We start from the raw sequence: 25,000 nt of genomic DNA, 5'->3' as shown, positions 1-25,000 counted from the left end.
GTCAAAAGTAGGCTAGCGACTTTTCAAGCTTTCTCGCGTCACAATCTCACCATTGAATCTCTGAAGACGTATTAAACAGTGTTTTCGTGATTATTTATTGATAATTCGGTTCAGAAATGTGTCTTAATTGAACGTGTGTACTAATTCGCCTGAAAATGGGTCTCGATTTCGATGTTTTGGAGTTTTGCAAGAAACTGCGTCAGGACAGGCCGCCTCCTTATCAGTGTCCATTGGAGAAATGCGATAGGGTTTACAAGTCGTTGTGCGGTTTGCAATACCATTTGGTGAATTATGATCACGATAATCCGACTCCTATAACACCAGCGGCTGTGCCTAATAGAAAGAAAGGAAGATGTCGGGCGCCAGTACCTACTGGCGACATCGCCTTGCAAAGTCCGCCCAAGGAGGCTTTGACGTTCGCTGAGGCCCAGAAGGTTGTCCAGTTCGAAATAGATGGAAAAATAAGCAGAGTACGTTTTAATTCTTACCTAGTGTTATTTTAAAATGCTTAAAATTCGAATTGTTATCACTTTACAGCTGTTTACCTTCGACTATGTTTTTTTTTGTGTGCATGTTTTCAATAATAACAAATGAGCGTTTGTTATTGTTCGAAAATTTACAATATTTTGACCTATTTTTTTGTGAATCCTACAGTAATTACATATTATTTTAAGCAAAACCATCTTTAAAATCATTCAATTTGTCTTAAAGTCTTTACTGTCTGTCTACTTGTAATTTATGAACATTTTAACAGTTTAGTTTCGTGTACTTAATATTTTTTTATATAATTTTGATTCATGCATAGTTAACGTGACCATTTATTTTTGTCCTCAATACGGGACACCTACCAATTTTTACGTTATAGTATATATATTCAAGAAAACACGTATTTTTTCATAGTTTTCATGTATTAATAAAAAGAAAAGGAATGTTCATGATTTTTCTAGTAAGAGGAATAAATAATATAAATATGAAAAGAAAAATATGGGGTTCAGACTAATCTAAAAACGGGACTGTCCCGTTCAAAACGAAACGTATGGTCACTTTATGCATAGTGCTTAATTTTTTTTAAATACCACAAAAAAATATTTATTTCAATACTAAGTGGCCTTGAGGTTTTTATGAAAATGACACTCCATAAATTATCCAAAATTATTATTTTCATCACCATGATTGCTTGATATGCAAATCACATAAGCCAGAACTCTTTCCAATCTTACATTGTAATAACTAAATACTGTAAAATTGCCCTTTTTATAATCTAATAGCACTTGAATATTATTTGAAAAATTTCATAGCTTGTGTATTAATTTTAAAAATGAAAGTAAATTGAAAATGCTAGAGTTAAAATAAAACCTGAATTTGAAAATCAAATGTGTCTCCAGATGGTACTTAAATCTCGTGTTTAACCAAATGGAGATGCGTGATTTACAAATAAGGCCAATGATATGTGAATTCAACATTATTTGTATAATTTTCAGATTTCCATTGATCAAGTGTTGCCAGTAATTGCTCTGGAGGAATGGAACAAAAAGAATGCCGCATTGGAAAAACCTTTGGTGTTCGTTGAGCCTACCCCAGAGCCTCATGTTAGTAACGTATTGATAACAAAACTCTCCTTATCATTCCTCATTCACTTTGTGTAATACCACTTTTTTTATTAAAATTAATTGTATACATTTATTTAACCGGTTAACTGCCGGCAGGTACATGCATGGTGGTACCTAGCACACTGCGAATGTTACGACAAAAATAAAACCTTCTAAACATATTGTTATTAAAAGTGTATTAACATTTATTTATAAAACTTGCCAAATAAATGAAGAGCGCGCCTCAGTCGTTCAGTCATTTATCCATAATCATAAAATTAATTGTTCATGGTGCAGGGTTGTCACAAAATTTGTCATAGAAAATATGAAAACTAAATTATATGTCAAAAGTAATTGTTTATGTTATTAATATTAAAAGTATACACACACACACACTTTGATTTTTAAAAAAAAATTAAATTAAAAATCATCAGAATCGACGCTAAAATCACTGTCATCAGATTCGGCAGTGATGGCAACTCGGAGATTATTGGACAACCCTGAGCGCCATTAGTTGTTCCGATGACAAAGCTCTCTTTAATTTACGTTTAAAGTGGTAAAAACAAATTCTGTTTCAATTCTATGTATGCAAAGATATTCTCAATAGATGTCACTATGCGTTCAATATATTTGTACATTTTAAATAATTGATTTTCTTTAGTAAAAGCCCATTTAAAACGGCGTGTTTAAGACGTAATTTTTGTATGAGCGGCGCTCCGATCACAGAAAATTATGCGTCTTAAGACGCTCTTGTCAGTTAACCGGTTAAAGAACAATTTTAAATATTTTTTTTTAAATTGCAGGGATTACATTGGTATTATATAAAGTGAACGATGAATGATAAGGAAATTGTTATATTACTACATATACCACTAAGTTAACAATGCTTTGAATATACAAAATATATTGATTACATTTCAATCAATACCATATTTTTTTAACTTGAATGAGTCTGTTGGATATTACTATAACTTCCAGAAAATTCAAAACAAGAATCAGTTTTTTCATCAACTCCGACCCTAATTATACTCAGGCAGTCTGCCGCCCGACCCTCAGTGTACTAATCACGAGTAACCGCAAACCCAATTCCGATCTATACAACAACAACAAAAAATGATGTTTCTCACGCACCACCAAAAGTAAGCAAATAGAATGCTTATAAACGTCTCCTGCTCTCTACCAACAGTATGTAAAAGATGCTTTTAAGCATTTCCCGCAAACAAAGTGTTAATCCTCATTTAAATAACATCAACCATCATTCTTTTATGTTTTATCAATTGCTATTTCCGCAGATCAAACTCCCAGAAGCCAGCTACAAAATATTGGACGACTACAACATTGCTGATGCCCCGCCAAGACCCAACGCTTACATAAGATTCATTGAAAAATCTGCGGAAGAGTTAGATGGTGAAGTAAGTCAAAAGATTGGCTTAGATTGTAATTTTGTTAATTTAAATAATTTAAATAAAAATGCATTCTCATTGGTGATCTTGCAACTTCAAGGTCAGTCATATTTTAAAATATTTTAGCTTCCATGGCAAAAATACATGGCAGAATTTCATCCATTTTTCAAAAAGATGAAATTACCATATTATTTACAGCCGATATAAGAGGCCATTATCCTCTTTATTTTACCATAAAACATTTACACTATGATTTTTTCTGATGAATAGTTTTGACATGAAAGCAATGATATTCACATCATTTTTAGTGTGTCCAAATACTTCAAATCTGTATTTTCTCAACTTATGAGTTATTTTTACCTTTTTTGACATCTCAACATAGATGAAGAAGAATATGGAAGTCTGTTAACTACTCAAATGTTTGGAACTCTAGAAATATAAAATCAAGCAAAAAGAATGCTTATAAGCGTCTCCCGCTTTTCACCAACAGTATGATGCTTTTATGTGTATTGCATTAAAAAACACTAACCAATATACATGTAGGCAGGGGTGAGCTGCAGGGGGCTCGGGGGGGCTCGCGCAAGCCCCTTGTTAAATTTGATTTGGGCCGGCGAGCCCCTTGTTAAATTAAGAGAAATCAATATTCTTTTAAATTAAGAGAAAAAAATATTAGATTTGTTGAATTAAAGCATTTTCTACCATAAAAAATATTCATTCAAACCCTTTTCCGTACCCCAACGGTGCATAGGGCACTGCATCATATAAACACAGTGTTATCTTGATTGTTAATGAAGGAAAGGTGATCAGCCCTCCGCTTCAGGTACCAGTCCAGGGTAATATTGAAAAAATAAATCGAATGAGTGAATAAATCACTTATATTTATTTGACCGCCCCCCCTGGGAATCGAACCCGGGACCTCCAGAATGGTAGCCGAGCGTGCTGACCATTACACTACTGAGGCGGACAAAATAAAAAATATGTCATACTTATCTATATTTTGTCGTTTGATGTGCATATTAAGTATTTTTTAATTTTTTTAAAATTGTTATGTATTTTGGATAGATAAAACAAAATGATACACCTCCTGTATTCAAAATAATCCTCTTGTTTTATTTCCAGGTCGAATATGATGTTGATGAAGAAGATACGGCCTGGTTGTCTATTCTCAATGAAAAAAGGCAGAAACAGAACCTTCCAGCAGTTTCCGTGGATACCTTGGAACTTCTCATGGACAGATTGGAGAAGGAATCATTCTTCCAAGTAATTGTTGCCCTTCTTATTCTCTCTAATGTATGGAAAAGAAGCATGGAGTTGGCAAAGGAAGGATGAAAGTAGACTGAATGCAGTTGAAATGCGATCTCTCAGTCGAATCTGCGGCAAAATGATGTATGATATGTTTGAATAGTATAAAGAATTAATGCAAGGTTGAGATGAGCATTATTGATGAAATTAATTTGTCTATCTATAATTAATTTCTTATTTTATTTAAAAAAACTGAGCATCAGTGATTCAAACATTGACTTGATTGTCTTTAGTGTTTCGTTGGAAGGGGACAAGGTAGAAAGTGAATTAATTAAAGTCTAGGTGTAATTATTTTATTAATTATTTTATTGTAATTATTTAAAACCTTTATACTGTAAATTGTTATTGATAATATAAGAAGGATGAAATTAGACTGAATGCAGTTGAAATATGATCTCTCAGTCGAATCTGCGGCAAAATGATTTATGATACTTGTTTAAATGGTGATATAAAGAAAGAATGCAAGTTTGAGATAGTGTTATCGATAAAATTAGGAACGGTGTATTAAGATGGTTTGGGCATGTGGAACAAATGAGTGAAGAAAGAATGGTTAAACAATGAATTGAATAGTGATATGAAGAATTCTTCCAAGTAGTTGATACTCTTCTTCTTCTCCGTCTTAGTCCTCATTGCTGAAAGTTGTGACCCTTGTCGAAGCAATGACTCTTCTACTGTTATCCCTTGACTGTTTTACTTGTTGTTTCGGCATTCGCTTACCACATTGTGGTAAGACATGATGAAATTGTAAAAGAAAAACGTTTGTTTTTTACCACTTGAGTTTATTTTATTATAACGACTAGTTTCGGAAGCTATGCTTCCATCTTTAGGTCTAAATATAAACTGATATTTAAAAAAACAATTATATGCGGAAGTATTTGTGGTTTTATTATTTACAAAAAAAACTTTTTATACTATTTCTGTGAGCTTAAGCGGCTCATTATAAGAAGGCTCATTGTTATAGTAAAATAAATTCATTTTTTTAATGTTTTTCGCAGATACTTTGGCACATTTTATAAACTTTATAAAATAAAACAACTTTGTTTTAACCACTTTTTATTGGTACACTTTATCCAACCACAAGTCATTCGGAGTTGACGTATTCGCTAAGCAAAGCACAATAAAAACATCATTTTGGAGTTTTTTTATTTTAAATTGTATTTTCATATGGTGTACGGAGTGCGTGAAAGTTTTTGGTAAGGGAAGGGTAATTAACTATAAATATTCAAAGGTTTTAAAATTTAGTATGTAAACCCTGACAAGGTTCTTGTCGAAACCGGTTGGATAAAGTGTTACATTCCCTTGACTGCGCTGCATGTAGCGCTCCAACCACCGAGGTTCCTGCTGCTGCCTTAACGTGATCGGTCCATTGTGTGCGGATCTTTCTTTCCCTCTCTTCCCGTCCAGGCCACCAATCACAACTAATTTTTCCAGGCTATCCTCTGCCACGCGCAACGTGTCCAAAGAACTGAATAACAAACATTGTCCAATGTCAAGCCATCCAAGTGTAATTCCTAACTAGACTCGTACAATTTTTACTCATTTTCATTTCAAACCCTTATCCGCACCCCGATGGTGCATAGGGCACTGCATCATATAAACACAGTGTTATCTTGATCGTTAACACATTTTTTACTACTTTACCCATAAAAGTCAAGTAATTTACCTTGGTTATTTACCTAATATATGTTTTTGATTGATTTTTCTTAGGCTGCCCAGTCTGGACAATCGAGCGGTTCGGTCGTAGACGAGGATGCTGTTTGCTGCATCTGTATGGACGGAGAGTGCCAAAATACTAATGTCATACTCTTTTGCGACATGTGCAATCTGGCCGTGCATCAAGACTGCTATGGGGTAGGTCCTTTGTGAAAATTTTACATTTTTAATTCGAGTTTCACTCGGTAAATATATTTATATCTCTTAAAATCTATTGTGACTCGTGTCTTCATGCATTCTGCATCATTTTCAAACAATTTATGTGAAGCTAGGTCTAAATTTTAGTTAGAGTTGTGTCCTTGTGGGATGTCGAAGGATCATGAGGGGGTAGCAGCTGGTTTTCAATTTTTCTTCGGTCCAAATCTTTGTGCACGAATCTGGGTTTGTCTCTACTCATGAGTTATTTATACATTAACCCTTTCCGGTCCTTAATTTTTTTTAAATAATTCCATCAGGTCCACAATAGATTTACAGCATTACAGGGTAAAACAATACATCCAATTTTTTTTTTTTTTAAATAATACTACACTTGTGTTTAAAAATTATTTTTATTTTGAATGTATACAATCTTGTCTCTTATTATTACATACACACTAAATATGAGTGAGAAAAAAATATGTTTTCTTGAATTTTCACACTAAACTGATGAAGAAAAAAAATGTCGAATGACATTCGACAAAGGACCGGAAAGGGTTAATATTTCAATGTATCAGTAACTCTTTCCGGTCCCCCAAAATTAAAAAAAAAGTCTAGGTAGACAGACAGTTGCATTCCAATTGGAAAAAATATTTTGTCCTCTGCTTCACATACTGTTGTAAAGGTGGAGACTGACCGTAGCATTTCGTCGAAATATAACGTCGTAACATCGCTCGCGGCGAGCATCACCGAGCATCCGAAACTATGGATGGAGCGCTCGGCTCGGTGTACTGACTGCCTGAATGCTCGCATCGTAACGTGTTACGTTACAACGAAATGCTCCGGTCAGTCTCCATCATAATAGATGACAAAAATGAAAGCTTGGAATTTAAGTAAATAATACTAATCATGAAAAACATGTCAAATAACATCCGACATGGGACCCAAGAGCAAAAAATCGATGTCGAATGAGATTCCACATTGGACCAGGGTTAACGATTTTTTTATGTTTTTTTTATGATTAAAGTAAGAAAATTTTCGACTACATTTAAAAAAATCACAGATTCACAATTTTTTTCCATCTAATATTTCCAGCCCATAACTCCGTTTTAATCTACAACTACCGACGTTACTTCGGTAAAATCAGTTTGGGCTATTTCTTCGCTGGGGTGCCCCTACCTTATTTTACTTATAACCCTTATCCGCACCCAATGGTGAATAGGGCACTGCATCGAATTGATGCAGTGTTATCTTGATCATTACATACATGAAGGCGAGGTGATCACTTTTGTGCTTCAGGAACCAGTCCAGGGCAATATTAAATAAAGATTACAGTGTAAAATCACTTATATTTATTTAACCCCCACTGGGAATCAAACCCGGGACCTCCAGCACGGTAGCTAAACACGCTGATCATTACACCACGGAGGCGGACCCTACCGGGTACGGGCAAATCAGCAAAGCCCATTTTTTTGTGCCCGTATGTAGTACAGGCAAATCAGGCAAAGGGTTGGTACCCAGATGTGCATATTCTTCTTCATCTACGTTGAGATGTCTATATAAATAACTCCTAAATGGACAAACCGAGATTTGTGAACTAAAAAAAATATGTATAATGTCTTCTTCTTCTTCTTTTTTTTAAGACTAAGTCCTATCATTCTCCGGTCCGCTCGTGGGAGGTGGAAGACCAGCTATCTCTCCATCGTTTAGGTGGTCTTCCTGGGGGTCTGATCCCGCTTATGCTGCTGTCCGCTGCTATCCTCACCACTCAATTCGAACTCGCTCTTCCCACATGATTTCTCCAGAAACGTCTTCTTTCTCTTCCCCATCGCACAACATCCACTCATCAACATCGCAGATTTTTCTTATTTCTGAGTTTCTAACTCTGTCGCGAAGTGTGAAAGGCCTGCAATGGGCCGTAGAGTCTTCATTTCCCATGTCCTAAGAAGGCTTTTTGTTCTCGCGGTGTCGGCTCTTATTTCCGTGCCGTATGTCAAGATCGGTCTTACGCAGGTCTTAATGATCCTCACCTTACTCTCTTTCAGCATGTATTTTTATCAATCATATAATGTCATTTTTATCAATCATCTTTCTAGGTCCCGTACATCCCAGAAGGGCAGTGGCTGTGCCGAAGATGTCTCCAGTCGCCATCGAGGCTCGTTGACTGCGTTCTTTGTCCCAATACGGGAGGTGAGTTCTCCAATAATCTGTTTTTTATTTTACCTAATTACCGTTATCCAACCTATTTCTGCTTTAACCCTATGGGCGCTTGTCCACTACCCGGAATTTTACCGTTTGGCAGTCCAATTTTGGAAAATGAAAGCGACTACGACAGTTTAGCGTGATCGAATTTACACGCAACGTGTTCACACACCAATCAAGAGCACCGATCTGAAAAAATATGGACAAAAGCACATGCCAATCTAAGCCAATCGTCGTTTTAAAATGCTAACTGACGTGCCGGACATTCCGTGTAATTCTGTGGAATTAGTGGACACCCTTGGACGAACAAAATAAACTATAGTCTATGGCTTTTACAATCCATGAACTAAAGTAAACAAATAAAAGGAAATAACAGGAATTTTCTAGAATACTTTATTTTTTATGGAAAATATGCATTTTTCAAATCAACTATTATTTTTTGCTTAACGCGTTCAAAAGGTTAACACTCTCCTTATCATTAATCGTTCAGGTATTGCACTTGGTGTAATACCTACCACTTAGAAACTCTACTTCACAACTACGGGTTACGGAACTACTATTCCATCATCAGGTCACCTGTACTCTACAGTTCACCTGATGATGGAATGGTTATTCAGAACAGTCATGAAGTGGAACTTTTAACCCTTTGGCTACCAGAAACCGATATATCGGCTTTCGGTACTGACTTACGATAACTTGTCAGTCATTTTTTTATAATGTTGCATACATTTAGGATGAATGATAAGGAGAGTGTTGAATTACTGTTTTTTCAAACCCCTTATCCGCACTCTAATGGTGCATAGGGCACTGCATTATATAAACATAGTGTTATCTTGATCGTTAACACACGAAGGAAAGGTGATCAGCCCTCCGCTTCAGGTACCAATCCAGGATAATATTGAATAAATATTAGAGGGAAAAAATCATTTATATTTATTTGACCCCCCCTGGGAATCGAACCCGGGACCTCCAGAACGGTAGCCGAGCGTGCTGACCATTACACTATGGAGGCGGACGAAACACGGACATATATTTTGCTAACAAAATAATAAAAGTAGTGAAATCAGGAATGTTAAAAACTTTACAATACAATTTTCTTTTATTAGTCATTAATTTAGTAATTTTAGTCAGTAATTTTATTTTTACTGTCAGTAATTTTATTTTTAAAATAAAAAGTATAACTATACCACAAGGTAAACGATGCTCTGGAGAGGTTTTTTTTTCTTTGTATTTTGCAAAGGTACAAAATATATTTCTGATTATGTATTGCAATTTCAGGTGCGTTTAAGCAGACAGACAGGGGTACATGGGCGCATGTTGTTTGTGCACTGTGGATCCCGGAAGTGCGATTTGCCAACACAGTCTTCCTAGAACCCATAGGTAAACTTCCCGCTTTACTTCAAACGTTTTATTTATGTTAAATCCGGTTAAAAGACGCTTTTAAGCGTTGCCCGCAAACATGTGTTAATATTACCTTTTGTATATTCCGCAGATTCAATAGAGACAATCCCCATGGCCCGCTGGAAGTTGACCTGCTATATCTGCAAGCAGAAAGGTGTCGGAGCGTGCATACAGTGCCACCGGGCCAACTGCTATGCCGCTTTTCACGTCACGTGCGCTCAACACGCGGGGTGCGCACTAAATCCTTTATCATAAAGTTATCCGTATCAACGTAAACACTATCATGAGATTTTTATGGATATTCAACCATGAGAGTGCTGAGAATCGATATATCACCTCTTGCATAACTTGGGTATACCGCCTCCTTAGTATAATGGTCAGCACGTTCAGCTACCGTTCTGGAGGTTCCGGGTTCAATTCCCAGGGGGTGGGTGAAATAAATACAAATGATTTTTTAACACTAATATTTATTCAATATTACCCTGGACTGGTACCGGATCAAGATGACACTGCTTTTATATGATGCAGTGCCCTATGCACCATTGGGTTCATTATTTATTGTTTGTGTGTGATAATATTTCATTTGTCCGTGTTTGTCATCAGATTGCACATGAAGATGGACGCCGTGAACGGCCCCGGCCGCGGCGGCGCCCTGGACGCGGCGCAGTCCATCCAGGTGGCCAAGATGGCCTACTGCGACGCGCACACGCCCGCCGGCGTGCAGCGGGAGAAGGCTCGCGATGAGGAGCAGGCCGAGGCGGGGGGTGCCGCCACGCCCGCCAAGAGGGTCCCTGCCAAGGCGCAGCCCACCTCGGAGCGCAGGGAAAAGATGAAACAGGTCGGTTGTCACCAGATAGCAGGCGGCATGGTCTGCGAATCATACACAGCTCTTCTCCATCTTAGTCTTCATTACTGAGACTTGTGACCCTTACCGAAGCAATGGCTCTTCTCTAATTATCCCTTGACTGCACTACATGTAGCGTTCCAACCACCGAGGTGCCTGCTGCTGCCTTAACTTGATTGGTCCATCGTGTGGGGATCTTCCTATCCCTCTCTTCCCCTCCAGGCTACCGATCACAACCAGTCGTTCCAGGCAATCCTCATTGCCACGCGTAACGAACACCGTAGTCTCTATAAAAATCAATTTCATTTGTAATCATGAAAATACTTTGCAAGGTTTCTACCCGTTCGGTCGATTGATGCTTAAAGACGGGAAGGGTATTTTTACCTTCTGCGCCGGCCTCATTTTGAAGTCAGAAGAAAATTACATATTTAATCTTTTTATATAAATATCATCTCCAATGTCTTTGTTAAGGTCTTAACTATATGTATATTATTATCAAATCCCGTCGCCAGCCGTCCGCAGACATAAAAAACACCTGTCCAAAATGTGTTAATTCTTAAAATAAAAAATTCTGAGAATTTACACGACCACTCGCTCACCGGTGAGTGGCCGAGCAAATTCTATGTTTAAAGATGTTTTGTGCTGACAACATTCTCTTTCTTCAGGCTCGCCGCATGCTGGCCAAGAAGCGCAGCAGCGTTCCCGTAGTGCTCATCCCGACCATTCCTCCGGAGCGCGTGCAGGAGATAGCCTCCCTGGTGAACATGGCCGGCCGCGCTCCGTTTGTGCAGCGCCTCATCGCCTACTGGACCCTCAAGCGGCAGTACAGGAACGGCGTGCCCCTGCTAAGGCGGCTGCAGAGCCTCAACCATCACTCCTCAGGTGAACAAACCATTTTTGTCACTGCGACCATATTAGTTCTATTGTGACCTCCCTCTGTATCACAGCTCACTCCCAAGACCTACGTGTGTCGTGTAACTCACGACCTGTCTTGGTGGTAGGAGCTTCACCTTCTCGGAGTCCAGTAGAGGTCCTCCAAGGATGTGACATCGTTGAACAAACCATAACTATTTTCAACCAATTTAGTGCTGAAATTTTTTCTCATCTTTCAAATTTGAAATTGCAGCCAAGCGAGAACTTATCACAATCAGCTGGATTTTCCGGAAAAATGTTAATATTTCAGTCAAAACTGTGACCAAAAACCCACCTCTTTGAATTTTGATCAAGATAAACTGTATGCGATACGGAGTCTTTTTATAAATTGTTATGTAATTAAATTTAATTGTTTTGTGATAACTGAATCACGAAAAGCTAGAAAATAATTACTGTTTAATGTAAAATTTACACCATCTTTCAGTTTCGTAAAATTACCAGCGATATATTGTGTGAACTCTTGTTTTTTTATACACGTAGCTTAATGGCGTCCAAAAGTGAGAAGCTAATTTGTATGTGGTTATATTATTTTTCGCAGGTGGCGGTAGAAGTGGCGTACAAGATGGAAGCGTCGATACAAGAGAATTATACAACCAACTCAAGTACTGGCAGCGTATTCGCCAAGATCTGGAAAGGGCTAGGTAACCAACTATAACAATATCAATATAATTAGTCCTCTTAACAAATTGTTGTCAGGCAGTTTTTTCATCAACCCCAACTCTAATTATACTCGGACAGTCTGCTGCCTAACCCTCAGTATATACTAGTCACAAGTAACCGCAAACCCAATTTCGATCTGTATAATGTTTTTAGGCGTCTCTCGCGCCATGCCAATAGAATATTTATAACTGTCTCTCGCTCTCTACTAACAGTATGTAAAAGGCGCTTTAACCGTTTCCCGCAAACAATGCGTCAAGAAATAAAATTCCCTTCTAATTTTGTGCATTTTTCAGAGATTACCAAAATTCTCTTTTTAAAGACACTTTTTAGCATTTCCCAAAAACAATATGTTAATCAGTCCAATATTCACGATATTTGGAGTGCGTGAAAATCTTCTCTGTCCACAAATTTCGGGTTTGTCTCCATTGGGGAATTAGTCATATTGATATCTTAACACGGTGCTTAAGACCAATTATTGGCTGTTTTATTTTTATTTTTTTTACCTAACGTCCAAGTGACTCTGAAATCTAGCTACGGCTTATGCAACACCGCTTATCATGACCCTACTCAGGCTTCAACTTTTTAAGTTTCATAGCCTATGCCTACTCGTGAGTGGATTTACTCTTTATGTTTAAAGTTACTATAATTTCAAGTAATTCATGAGTGAAAATTCTAGGCAAAAACACTCGCTTTGTGAAAAGTGGTCACTTTAATTAGACATGTAACATTCGCCATTAAACTCATGATTGACAACCACACCACTCACATTTCGGAATTAAATTTATGCTTTATCTATATCTCATCGTTTATATTAGTAGCGGATTTGAATTTGTGACAATTATTAATTTTTCGTTTCTGAAATTAACAGACTGCTCTGCGAACTCGTGAGAAAACGTGAAAGGACGAAAGCGGAGCTTACAAGAGTATCGGAGAGATGTCTCATGCATCAGCTCAAACCGACGGAAGCATCGCTGAGGAAACTCTTAAATATGGTCCAATCCAAGGACACTTCGGATATCTTTTCTGAACCGGTGGATCCTACTGAGGTACTAATTTATTTATATTTATTATGAAATTATAAATGAAAACACTTGTTTTTTTACCACTTGAGTTTATTTATGACGACTAGTTTCGGAAGCTAAGCTTCCATCTTCAGGTTTAAATGTAAACTTACAAAATGTACTTTACATTTAAGCCTGAAGATGGAAGCTTTGCTTCCAAAACTAGTCGTCATAAAATAAACTCAAGTGGTAAAAAAAAACAAGTGTTTTCTTTAAAAATTTCATCAAGTCTTACCACAAAATAAATGCCGAAGCAATGAATAAAATATATTTATTATTAATTTATATCCTTACTTTTCCAAAAAACTATGTTGTTTTCTGGCTCAAGTCAGTAAAGAATTATAGACAAAATATTTTTTTATTTGTAAAAATGCATTTCTCTTTTGTTGTGGTTGTTGTTTTTTTTTTATTAAATTTATGTTAATTTTTTGTATATTAACTAATATTTACCTTTTTTAATATCATCAAAATGTTGAAATATTTACACATAAATTTTTTGTCTGTTAGCGATATGTTATTTCTTTCACTATAATAATTGTGGTATCGCCACAAGGAGAGAGAGCGAGACAATTAGATTACTCCGCTTTTGTTGATCGGATGACCGCCATCAGTCAGCGCTTGGCTAAAAAGATCTGTTGCACAGTAAAAAGTTCAATAAGTGGCTTGATATTTATTTTTAATCATTGTATTATATATTTAAACTTTAAAAACGTTCTCCTGAAAAATCAAGTTCTTTTTTATTTCTGACGTTCTTGAAAGGAGTGAGCGATATGTTCTCTATCTTTACAACATATTTCTCCGTAGGTTCCCGACTACAGTTCGGTAGTCACCCAACCGATGGACCTGAGCACCATGTCCCAGAAACTTGACAAGGGCCTGTACCCCGACCTGGAAGCCTTGGAGGCCGACTTTAACCTGATGATATCCAACTGCCTCGCTTACAACAGCAAAGACACCGTGTTTTACAAGTAAGTCTAGTCTAACTTACGTACTAACAAACTAACAATCACGCCGCTTACACGTTTTATTTTATAATAACTATTATTTATTTTATATTGGGTGATTTATTATGTCCGCCTCCGTAGTGTAATGGTCAGCGCGCTCGGCTACCGTTCTGAAGGTTCGATTCCCAGGGGGGTCAAATAAATATAAGTGATTTTTTTCACTGTTATGTTTATTCAATATTCCCCTGGTCTGGTACCTGAAGCGGAGGGCTGATCACCTTTCCTTCATGTGTAAACGATCAATATAACACTGTTTATATGACGCAGTGCCCTATGCACCATTGGGGTGCGGATAAGGGTTTCAACTTACTAACTGACTAACAATCACGCCGCTTCCGTGTTTTATTTTATAATAACAATTATTTATTTTATATTTGGTGATTCATTATGACCTTCTTTTAAATACTTAATAAAAGTCCAAAAATTCTAATTAATCCTATCATTTTTGTAAAGAGTAGATTTTAACATTTACTTATTAACGATAATATCTTTCAAATGTTGGCTGCTACTGCGTTTTAAAACCTTCATTCCAAAGACCCAATTTTCGATGATGTGTTCAAGCATTTGGAATCGGTATGGCGCAAGTAAAGCTAATGAAATGGACCGATGATTCTACCGGCCTATAAACCACACCAAACCGTCATTTTTATAGATGAAATGGAAGTGCTTGAGTTTCTTCGGGTCGCTCATTATCCCTAATGCGAAAATTTTGCTTATTGACGCGGTCATTGAGCCAAAAATTTTGCCAGAATCAATGCCTCCATCGCTTACCAAAATTTCATTTGAAAACAGCGAATCATGTAATTGAACAATTTGTAAACGTTATTGCGGTGTTAGTTTTTCCGTAATGAAATGTCAAACAATACTGAACAATAATTACCATGATAGTTCAACACTACTTACATGATCTGTCAATATAATTTTTTTCATCCCATACATAATATTAATTATTTTTTAAGTTTATTAACCTGTTAACCGGGCGGTCCGCGGTCCAATTAATAACTTAACGCGTAACGGGAGCAAATACTGATTCACTCCGTGTCTTAAATTCATGTCGAGACATGTATGGATGACTAATATAATACCTTTGTTGTTCGAAAAATATAGGTCCATATATATAATATAATAAACATATGTTTCAAGGACGTATTCATATGTCCTACCCGTACCCGATATTGTTTACGTTTGACGTATTTATGCGTCCCGCCCGGTTAGCAGGTTAAATTTGCCACAAAGTACCAGCAAAAAACATTCAAAAAAACAATTTTAAATGTAAATTACATCAATCTTCTCCCAAATTATTCCATAGATTTATATGATTTTCCAATACTCATTCCTTCCAGGGCCGGAATAAAAATGATGGAGCAAGGCAGCGCCCTAATAAAGCAGGCCCGCAAGGACCTCAAGGAGGCGGGGCTGATCGTGCCCGTCCACCAGAGCCCTAGGGAAGCCGCCCCCGCCCTCGAACGCACCCCCGTCAAGAAGCTGCGGGAGAAGCGGCACTCCACCGCCAGCCCCAGCAAGGAGGACGTGTCCACCAAGATCGAGGATGAGATCACCTCCCTATTGGTCAGTATCAAATCTCTAATCGCACCCACTCGACCCATGTTTGCATTTAAATTTGATATCACCACATTGTTGTCGGGTAGTTTTTACATTAACCCTTATGTGCCGAGCTTATTTTCATGTATTTTGCATATATTGCTAATTGCTTTTCATCATCACTACTTGACGAATTTGACATTTTGTAAGTAGAAATAAAAAACTTTTACTTAAAAAAAATACAAAAATCAATGTCGAATTCGCAGCAAAATAATTTTAAATGGTTATTTAAAAATTTTATTAACTTATATAAATGTTATACATGCGCGCGCTAAGACACGTCCGTACAGGTCGATACCTAAATCAAATTGCGCAATAGTCGGTATTCCGTCGCTCCGCACTTTATACGCATTAATAGAGTCCATTTATCTACGTTTCGCACTCTAAGGGTTAACCACTTCTGTGGTCAACCTCTTGGAAAAAAGTGAGTAATAAAAACCACCCTTTTTTCCACTATTATGTTTTTTTATCGTATTTTGAAATATTATTAATAAGTATAAAACATAAATAAATGATATTAGGAAAGAAAGAAAAAAATCAAAGGATGAATGGATATATCTACAACATTTTGAGTTTGTCCAAATACTTGTTCACAAATCTGGATTATCTCCAACTATAGGAGTATTTTTCATATTATTTTTTGACATCTCATCAAAGATGAAGAAGAATGTGGAAGTCTGGGCATTTACGGGGTTGATGACCGTCATATGCTGGGATATATCTAGACTGGTGGGGGAATGACCCAAGCTGGATTCGGGCAAATCATTATAAAAAATTTCTTGTACGATGTGCCCAAACTGGATTTGGGCAAATCACTGTGTCAGCAAAATCCCTACCCGAATTGTATTCGGGCAAATCATACAAGGGGTCAACTTCGACCTTAATTGTATTTCGACTCTTTGCCGAAGACGATTTCTCCAGTTCTTCGGCCGCAATGCTCGTAGACCACCAGACAACCTGGAGAGGCTTTTCATAACCGGAGGCCTAGAGGGTCTGAGAGCTAGAGGTAGATCTCCAACCCGATGGACCTACCATGTAAAAGAAATCACAGGCCTCTCCGTCGCAGAAGCTCTAAAGGTTGCACAATGCAGGGACCAATAGCGGAATGTTGCCTGAGGTTCCAGAGAAAGCCAGCAAGAAGGTTATAATCCTAAACTGTGAGGGAAACGACCGGAAAAGAAAAGAAATTATACTCAGACATTCGCCGCCTGATCTTCAGTATATTAATCACAAGTAACCGCAAACCCAATTCCCATCTGTACAATGTTTTTTGGCATCTCTCGAGCTCTACCAAAAGTAAGCAAATAGAATGCTTGTAAGCGTTTCCTGCTCTCTACCAATAGTATGTAAAAGACGCTTTTAGGCGTTTCCCGCAAACAATGTGTTGACTAAACTGTTTTCAATTTTCAGTCTGACAAACGTCCCAGCGAAGAGACGATACAGAGGCTGACGCTGCTCCAGGCCAAGTGGAAGAAGACTCCGCAGTACCTGGCGTCTCCCAGACTGGCCAAGAGACTGCGCTCCGTGCTTCAGGCCCGACCCAGCAGGAGGAAACGAAGACGCCGAGGTAGGGATATAAGATACCAAATTTATGTCTTCGTAGCTTAACCTAATTGCGTCGTTTGAAACTAGTTATAACATTTACGTTTTAGTGATGACATTTTTTATTCGTCATTTTAAACGCATTTATTCTTCTTCTTCATCTTGTTTTTAAGAGGGATTAGCCTCCTGCGATGTCGATTCCCAGCTATCAACCCATCTCTTTGGTGGTCTGCCCGGGAGTCGTCTACCATGGGGTTGGCCGCTTGAATCGCTTCTTAAAACTAGATTTATTTTTACAGGCCAGAGTGAGGACAGTGCCGAATCGGAAGCTGAAGAAGGAGAGGGCATGGGGGGCGTGGCTTCCTCTCCCCCCGGGACCCCCCACACACCGCTGGCTAGCGAGAGAACCCCCACAAAAAGAAGCCCCAACTCCACTCCTGGTGACCCCAGTCCAACAGGTAGAATTTTGTCAAGCAATGTCTTCAATCATTATCATTCTTACTATCATTCTTCAAGTAATTGTGAAAGTTTTTTTTATTATTTTTTTAGAAAAACCAACAGCAATAAATAGGGTTGTAGTCCCGTGGATAGAGTCGCGGACTCTTAAGTCAGAGTTTCTCGGTTCGAACCCACTCTACCACAATTTGATACATATTTCTAATAATGAGCCGCTTAGGCTCACAGAAATAGAATGAAATTGAAATATTTTTGTAAATAATAAATACACAAATATTTATCTTTTTATTTTAAAAAAAAAATACAAAACAATATTAAATTTTTAATTCAATTCAATTTATTTATTTATAATTAACATACACATTACAAACTAGAATTTAAATCGTATACTTTAACAAAAAATCGAAAATAAGCAACAATACTCTTATTGAAGATGTAGAAGAATCCCGCTTCGGAATACCCCTTCAGACATCTGGAATAGATCAATATCCAGCGTGATATTTGTTCAGTATAGTGGTAGCTCTTCCTACAGGCATAACCATCGGCAGGTTGGTCCTGTATATAGGAATATTAAACAATCTTTGCTGAAGCTGTCTTATCGGGAACATACAGACCAATGCTCCGGATAATTTCAGGATTATCGATCATACCGCGTAACAATAGATACAAATGCATATCAAATGCACGTTCCTTCTAGTCTTTAAACTGTTGTAGTCAAGCATACCCTGGAGAAACTGGGTCGGGTAGAGCCAAGGATAATAGTCGTACTCTCTCATGTAGAGATATCTCAGAAACTTCTTTTGGACTTTCTCTACCATAATAAAAATAAAAAAAATTAACACATAGCCAATTTCAGGTCTTCACAAATAGATACATGATATATAAAAACAAAAACAAAAAATTGGGAATTAAATATTTCAATAAACTCCCTAAAGAAATTAAAAAAGTACAATATAAAAAATTCTTAAGAAAAAAATTTATGCCCATTACATATAAATCTTGAAAAAAATATAAAAAAGACTATTATACCATTAATTATATAAAACATTAAACCTTGAGTGTAAGTCCCTCTCCAAGCACAAGAGCTCAGTCTCTTTTTTGGAGAGGCACAGCGAATCTAAAACATTAAGTTTGACATATGTATAAATGTTTAGAAATTGTATTATGTTGTCCTTAAATAAAAATATAATAAAAAATAAAAATAACAAAAATTATTTGCAAACATACACACTCATACACGCATACGCTCACATGGACACCCTTACACACATTTTGCGTAAGCGGTGTCACTTGGACGATAGGTAATTCAAGAAAGACTCCTTGTCTGAGTTGAGATTGACTGATGATTGTTTAGGGGTGAATCGTCGCACCGCCGTCCTCTTCACGCGCAAGGGCCAGTCTGCCGCGGCCTTCAGCAATGTCAGGCTTCCCAGAAGGTCGGAGCTTACTGCTCTCGCTGACGACTCTCTGCCTTCGGGGAGCAGTCGACCGGGGCACCTTGCGAATGGGGAAAGTGCCACCGCCAACGGTAAGACATCAATCTACAGAAAAGTCTTATAGGTGTCTCAACTTGATATGAAACATCTATCTTTCTTTTTTTTACAAAAGAAGATGGAAGTCTGAAAAAAAAAAAATGTTTGGTATCAAATTAAGACACCTGTAAATAATATTGATATCTCATCCGTAGGGTGAATAAACCAGTGTCTGATACAATAAATAATATTAATACTGTAGAGAAAAGTAACTAGATAACCATGCCGCTTCTCTGTACAGAGAATAGAACGTTCTGTCTTAGCCTCTTCCACATTCATGCATCTTCTCATACATTCTCGCCAATTATTCTGATCCACTTTGAAGTATTTAATGTACCATATTTTACAGACTATGAGATGCACTTTTTTCTTCAAATAATTCCAGCTGTGAAAATCTGTTTTGCATAACCAAGCTGTATGTTTTCTTTCAAAACATAGGATGAGAGCAAAGAATGTACACAAATTGTTTTATTTTCATTTTTAATAAATAAAAATGACTGCGTATAGAATAGATTCCTTGGTCCATCATAAAAATAAAGTTTAAAAAAAATACATTTATAATATTCAATCAATATTTCAGACGAGTCCCAAAAATCTTCTTCCACGGATTTGCTTATAAAGAAGAAAGGCCGAGGGAGACCTCGGAAACACAAAGACAAATCAAATCCGGAGAAAGCCAAGTAAGTACCACTGAGAATTCTACAAAATCATACTAAGAATACTTCCATAACTTTCCTACAGATGTAAATAAAATTTGAAGACATTGAAATGCTAAAAAATTAATTACATGACTTATGTACATGTTAATTAAAACTTTTTTGTCCCTCCCTGGGAATCGAACTCGGGACCTCCAGTACGGTAGCCGAGCGTGCTGACCATTACACTACGGAGGTGGACATAAATAAATATAAGTGATTTTTTTCACTCTAATATTTATTCAATATTACCCTGGACCAGTATCTGAAGCGGAGGGCTGATCACCTTTCCTTCATGTGTTAACGATCGAGATAACACTGCATTTATATGATGCAGTGCCCTGTGCACCATTGGGGTGCGGATAAGGGTTTGAAGAAGAAGAAGAAATAAACAAAAATATTTTTTTTATTTCAAGATAATTTTTTACCGGTGTTTACAACTGCCAGCCTTGTGTTATCTCGTAACATCTATCGCAATTCCAGCAGATCGGGGCAGGACAAGCCGTCCACCGGCAGTCGGCAGACCTCTGTGGGCTCGCAGACCATCGTGCCGGCCTCCTTCCTGGAGTACCGCGGCCCGCGCAACGAGGTCGGCTCCGGCGTGGACAGCGACAGCGCCCGCTCCACGGGCTCCTACTCCTCGTCCTGCTCCTCCTGCACGCACCTCAGCGACGATGGCAGCAGCTGCGACGACAGCTGCAGCCTGTTCTCGGGCAGCGACAGGTGAGAGATGCCTTCCAGTCAGCTGGCATGCTCAAACTTAAAACACAGTAAGGGACATTTTTTTGTAATCGTTTTTTTTTCAATTTTTGGACTCAGTAGAATCTACTTAGTCCAAACATGCAAAAAAAACCTACTACAAAAAAATGTCCCTTACTGTGTTTTGAGTTAGTTAAAAATGTCCCTTACAGCCGAGCTGGCATGTTCAAAATACCCATACATCTTTAGTATACAGTAAAACCATTATTTTACATTTTTTAACTCCTGGAGTACAATTATTGATATCCAACTTTCTCTGGGGAGTGGGTTCTTTTTACATGAAAAAAAAAACACGAAATCTATGTATTATAAAGATTGAAATTATGTGAAAATATTCTCAATATGTATTATTAATACTTAAAGCATTTACTTTGTGGTTAGTCATTTTTAATTTTATTTTTTTTTACAAAAATGTTTGTAATATTAGTATATAACCACTCATTGAGATTTTTGGCTTCTATCTTGTTTCATAAAAAAGGGAAAAAATAGATATATTTTGTCTGATTACGGCGGACGCCAATATTAACATACATATCTCTATTTCATAATGTAACTGTGCGAAAATATATTTTTCTTAACTAATGAGTTAAAATCTGTGATTTAAGTGTGTGTGGCCATCCAGAGCTGGTCCTTGATCGCGATTCCTCATTTCCAGGTCCAGCTGTTTCAACGAGACGATGGAGAGTACGACCAACCAGACGATGAGCGACGCAGAGCGCGCGCCGCGCATGGCGGGCGCGCGCTGCTCCTCCTCCGAGGAGGGCAGCGGGCGCGCGGCCAGCCGGGGCCGGCGGCGCGGGCGGGCGCCCATGCGCTCGCGCGGCGAGCTGGAGAGGCTCGACTCCACCAACCTGCTGCCGCTGCAGCTCGTCTGGGCCAAGTGCAGGTAGAGGAAACACTCGCACAAACACCCCTGAAGTGGGCTTGCCCAACCGGCATGCAATAAATAAAATCCTCAAATTCAACCTTTTAAAGCCTTGTATTAACACACTATCTGCGGGCGGATTCGCGCTCATAATTGAGATAAACATCTCTGAAAAGAAGTGATGACATTTAACCATACTGTATACATCGATATGAGATCAAAAGATGCTGCAAAAGTCATGCGTAAAAATAACTTGCACGCAATTTACGATGAGTCGAGTGAAAAGGTAAAATTACCCTTCCAGCCCAACACCACTAGTCGAGTGAAACAGTAAATTTACGCTTCCCACAGTTAGTTAAATTGCAACTTAATAATTAATTGTTTTTTTTTTAAAAACACCGTTTTTGCATTGAAAAATTTTTTTTTTCTTCTAAAAAAATACATATTCTAAAAAAACAGAAACAATCCAATATGTATTCTACAAAAAAAATTAGGCTGCATCTGGCTCTATGCATTGCCAAAAGCTAACTGAATTTTAGTATCGCGTGTATGACCTTCACACATTGTTGTTGGGCAATTTTTTCATCATCCTCAACCCTAATTATATTCAAACAGACTGGTGTCCGACCCTCGGTATACTAACCCAATTCCGATCTCTACAATGTTTTTTGGCAGTATGTAAAAGAAGCTTTAACCGTTTCCCGCAAACGATGCGTTAAAAAACAAAAAAATTCCCTTCTAATTTTTTGCCTTTTTCAGAGGCTATCAAATTCCCTTTTAATTTTTTGCCTTTTTCAGAGGTTACCAAAATTCCCTTCTAATTTGAGCCTTTTTCAGAGGTTACCAAGATTCCCTTCTAATTTTGTGCCTTTTTCAGAGGTTACCAAAATTCCCTTCTAATTTTGTGCCTTTTTCAGAGGTTACCAAAATTCCCTTCTAATTTTGTGCCTTTTTCAGAGGTTACCAAAATTCCCTTCTAATTTGTGCCTTTTTCAGAGGTTACCAAGATTCCCTTCTAATTTGTGCCTTTTTCAGAGGTTACTAAGATTCCCTTCTAATTTTGTGCCTTTTTCAGAGGTTACCCGTGGTACCCCGCCCTGATAATCGATCCCAAAATTCCCAAAGGCTTCATCCACAACGGCGTCCCGCTCCCCGTGCCCCCGCAAGACGTCTTAGCCCTGAAGAAGAACCACTCCCACGAGCCGATTCTGTACTTGGTCCTCTTCTTCGACGCCAAGCGCACCTGGCAGTGGCTGCCGCCCAACAAGCTGGAGCCGCTCGGGATCAAGAAGGCGGTGGACCAGGCCAAGCTGGTGGAGTCCAGGAAGCCCACGGAGAGGAAGGCCGTGAAGAAGGCCTACCAGGACGCCATGCAGTACAGGAAGCAGGTCGATGGAGAGCCCTTTAGCTCCAAATGATTGTCGTACAGCCTGGGCTCATGGTTGCGTGAAGCAAACATGAGGCTCCGGTCTTATAATAAGATTTAAGCGTTCAAATATTTATCAGGAAAAATAGAAGGATTGGCAGAAAACAGACATCGTGGCTTCGCAACTTTCGCGACTGTACCGGGATAAGAGGAGTTGTTTCGAACGGCGCAGGACCGCAAAGCCTTTGCCGGAATGATCGCCAACGTTAGAGGGGACCTGACAAGGCACGTGAAGAAGAATAATTTAAATAACTTGACTGTTACTAACATCTACTAACTCTATCACGGCACAAATGTGTCCACTGTGCGACTATCACGGATGATATGTAATTTGAAGTTATACAAAGTTGAAATTATCGAATTTCATAGCTTTTTATTCTAATTTTAATCTAGGAATGAAATATATTTGATAGGGTATTGATGATGTATCTAATGAACCTCAGAGTGAAGGGTGTTACCGCCATATGGGAGTGCAAATTAATATGGAATAAATAGTCGGTACTAATAATCAATCAAGGTTGGCTACCCATACTCGTATGGGCTTGTGGAACAGATACTGCTAATTTGTATCAATTCCCTCAAGGGTAAATTCAGTAAACGATAACAATTTTCGCATGTTATGTTTTTATATCCTGCAAAAATTGGCAGGTTGACTTACTAAGCCAACAATATGTTAAGTAATCAATCTGGTATAGTGTTATAATATAAATAATGTGTTATAATACATATGAATAATAAACTTGTTGGTCTAAAATATATAAAAAAAAATTATCATCATTTTTTTCCTGTAAACATCTCTACTCTAAATTTGTTAATATACGGTAAGTTTTTTAATATTAAAAGTTGTATATATATATAAAAGTGTAAAATACCTGGGTTGATCGTACGTATGTATTTATGAAAAATGTATGTTTTTATGAAAATATACCATATCGGGTTCAAAATGTATACTTGTAACAGAGAAAGAAAGACTTCTTCCTCTTGCTTGCAACCATACGGTGCATAAGGCACCGTATTTAATGCGATATTGACTTGATTACGATGGTGAGGTCATCAGTCTTTACGGTTCTAGGGTAATGTGTAAATTTGGTATATACGATACATTTATTCTTATGCTGACGAACAGGATTCAAACTGAAGATTCTAAAAAATTCACTCGATATTTTCAAAAAATATGTGCTGATCGATAAATTTGTCATGTAAAGTATACAGGCATTATGATAAGATATGTTATATATTCAAATTGTAAAAGAAAAACACTTGTTTTGTTACCACTTGAGTTTATTTTATGTAAACTCAGTTTACATTTAGACCTGAAGATGGAAGCATGGCTTCCGAAACTAGTCATCATAAAATAAACTCAAGTGTTAAGAAAACAAGTGTTTTTCTTTTACAATTTTATCATGTCTTACCACAAAGTGCCGAAACAATAAATAAAATATAATATATTCTTGCCTAAATATGGACATGTATTTTTAAAATAATTTATTTTATTAAAATTGATAAATAATCAAGTATTGCAATCGAGTCTTTTCCATTTTTGGGTTCATTTAAAAAAAATAGCTGGAAAAATAAGATAATTACATTTTCTGTATTTTAGGGCACCAAATATTATTATAGATAATTATATCACATCTGGGGTTTGTTTCTTTAATTTATTACATGGTTAGGATTTACATATTTAGGATTTGAAAAAAATATATAATTTTTGACGAAATAGACGATTTGACAGCTGCTCTGCCACCATAGACAAAATATTGGAAAACTCCAGAGATAAAGAAAACTTTAGATGAAAATTAGAATTAACTGCCAATTAGAAATTGCTTATAACAATATCCTCTGTGAGGAAAAGTTGGTTGCACCAATAGAAAATGTT

At 37.5% G+C, this 25,000-nt stretch overlaps 1 protein-coding gene across 1 annotated transcript; it reads left to right on the top strand.

The window, feature by feature from the left end:
* On the top strand, positions 1-23,892 carry LOC148307721 (bromodomain-containing protein homolog). Its single transcript, XM_088262926.1, has 21 exons — positions 1-470; positions 1,482-1,589; positions 2,882-3,001; positions 4,112-4,252; positions 6,002-6,145; positions 8,239-8,332; positions 9,623-9,724; positions 9,837-9,975; positions 10,349-10,583; positions 11,255-11,471; positions 12,061-12,163; positions 13,051-13,228; positions 14,048-14,211; positions 15,591-15,816; positions 17,260-17,416; positions 17,691-17,849; positions 19,202-19,375; positions 19,960-20,059; positions 20,558-20,797; positions 21,489-21,719; positions 22,774-23,892. The coding sequence occupies exons 1-21, from the start codon at positions 156-158 to the stop codon at positions 23,114-23,116; spliced, it is 3,690 nt and encodes a 1,229-aa protein (XP_088119052.1). The 5' UTR covers positions 1-155; the 3' UTR covers positions 23,117-23,892.
* The last annotated feature ends 1,108 nt before the right edge of the window (positions 23,893-25,000 follow it).

The sequence above is a fragment of the Brachycentrus maculatus genome, unplaced genomic scaffold (assembly GCF_059751285.1).
Source record: "Brachycentrus maculatus isolate JH-2025_06_01 unplaced genomic scaffold, ASM5975128v1 h1tg000192l, whole genome shotgun sequence".
Lineage (NCBI taxonomy): Eukaryota > Metazoa > Arthropoda > Insecta > Trichoptera > Brachycentridae > Brachycentrus > Brachycentrus maculatus.
This window is presented reverse-complemented; position numbering and strand designations above follow the sequence as displayed.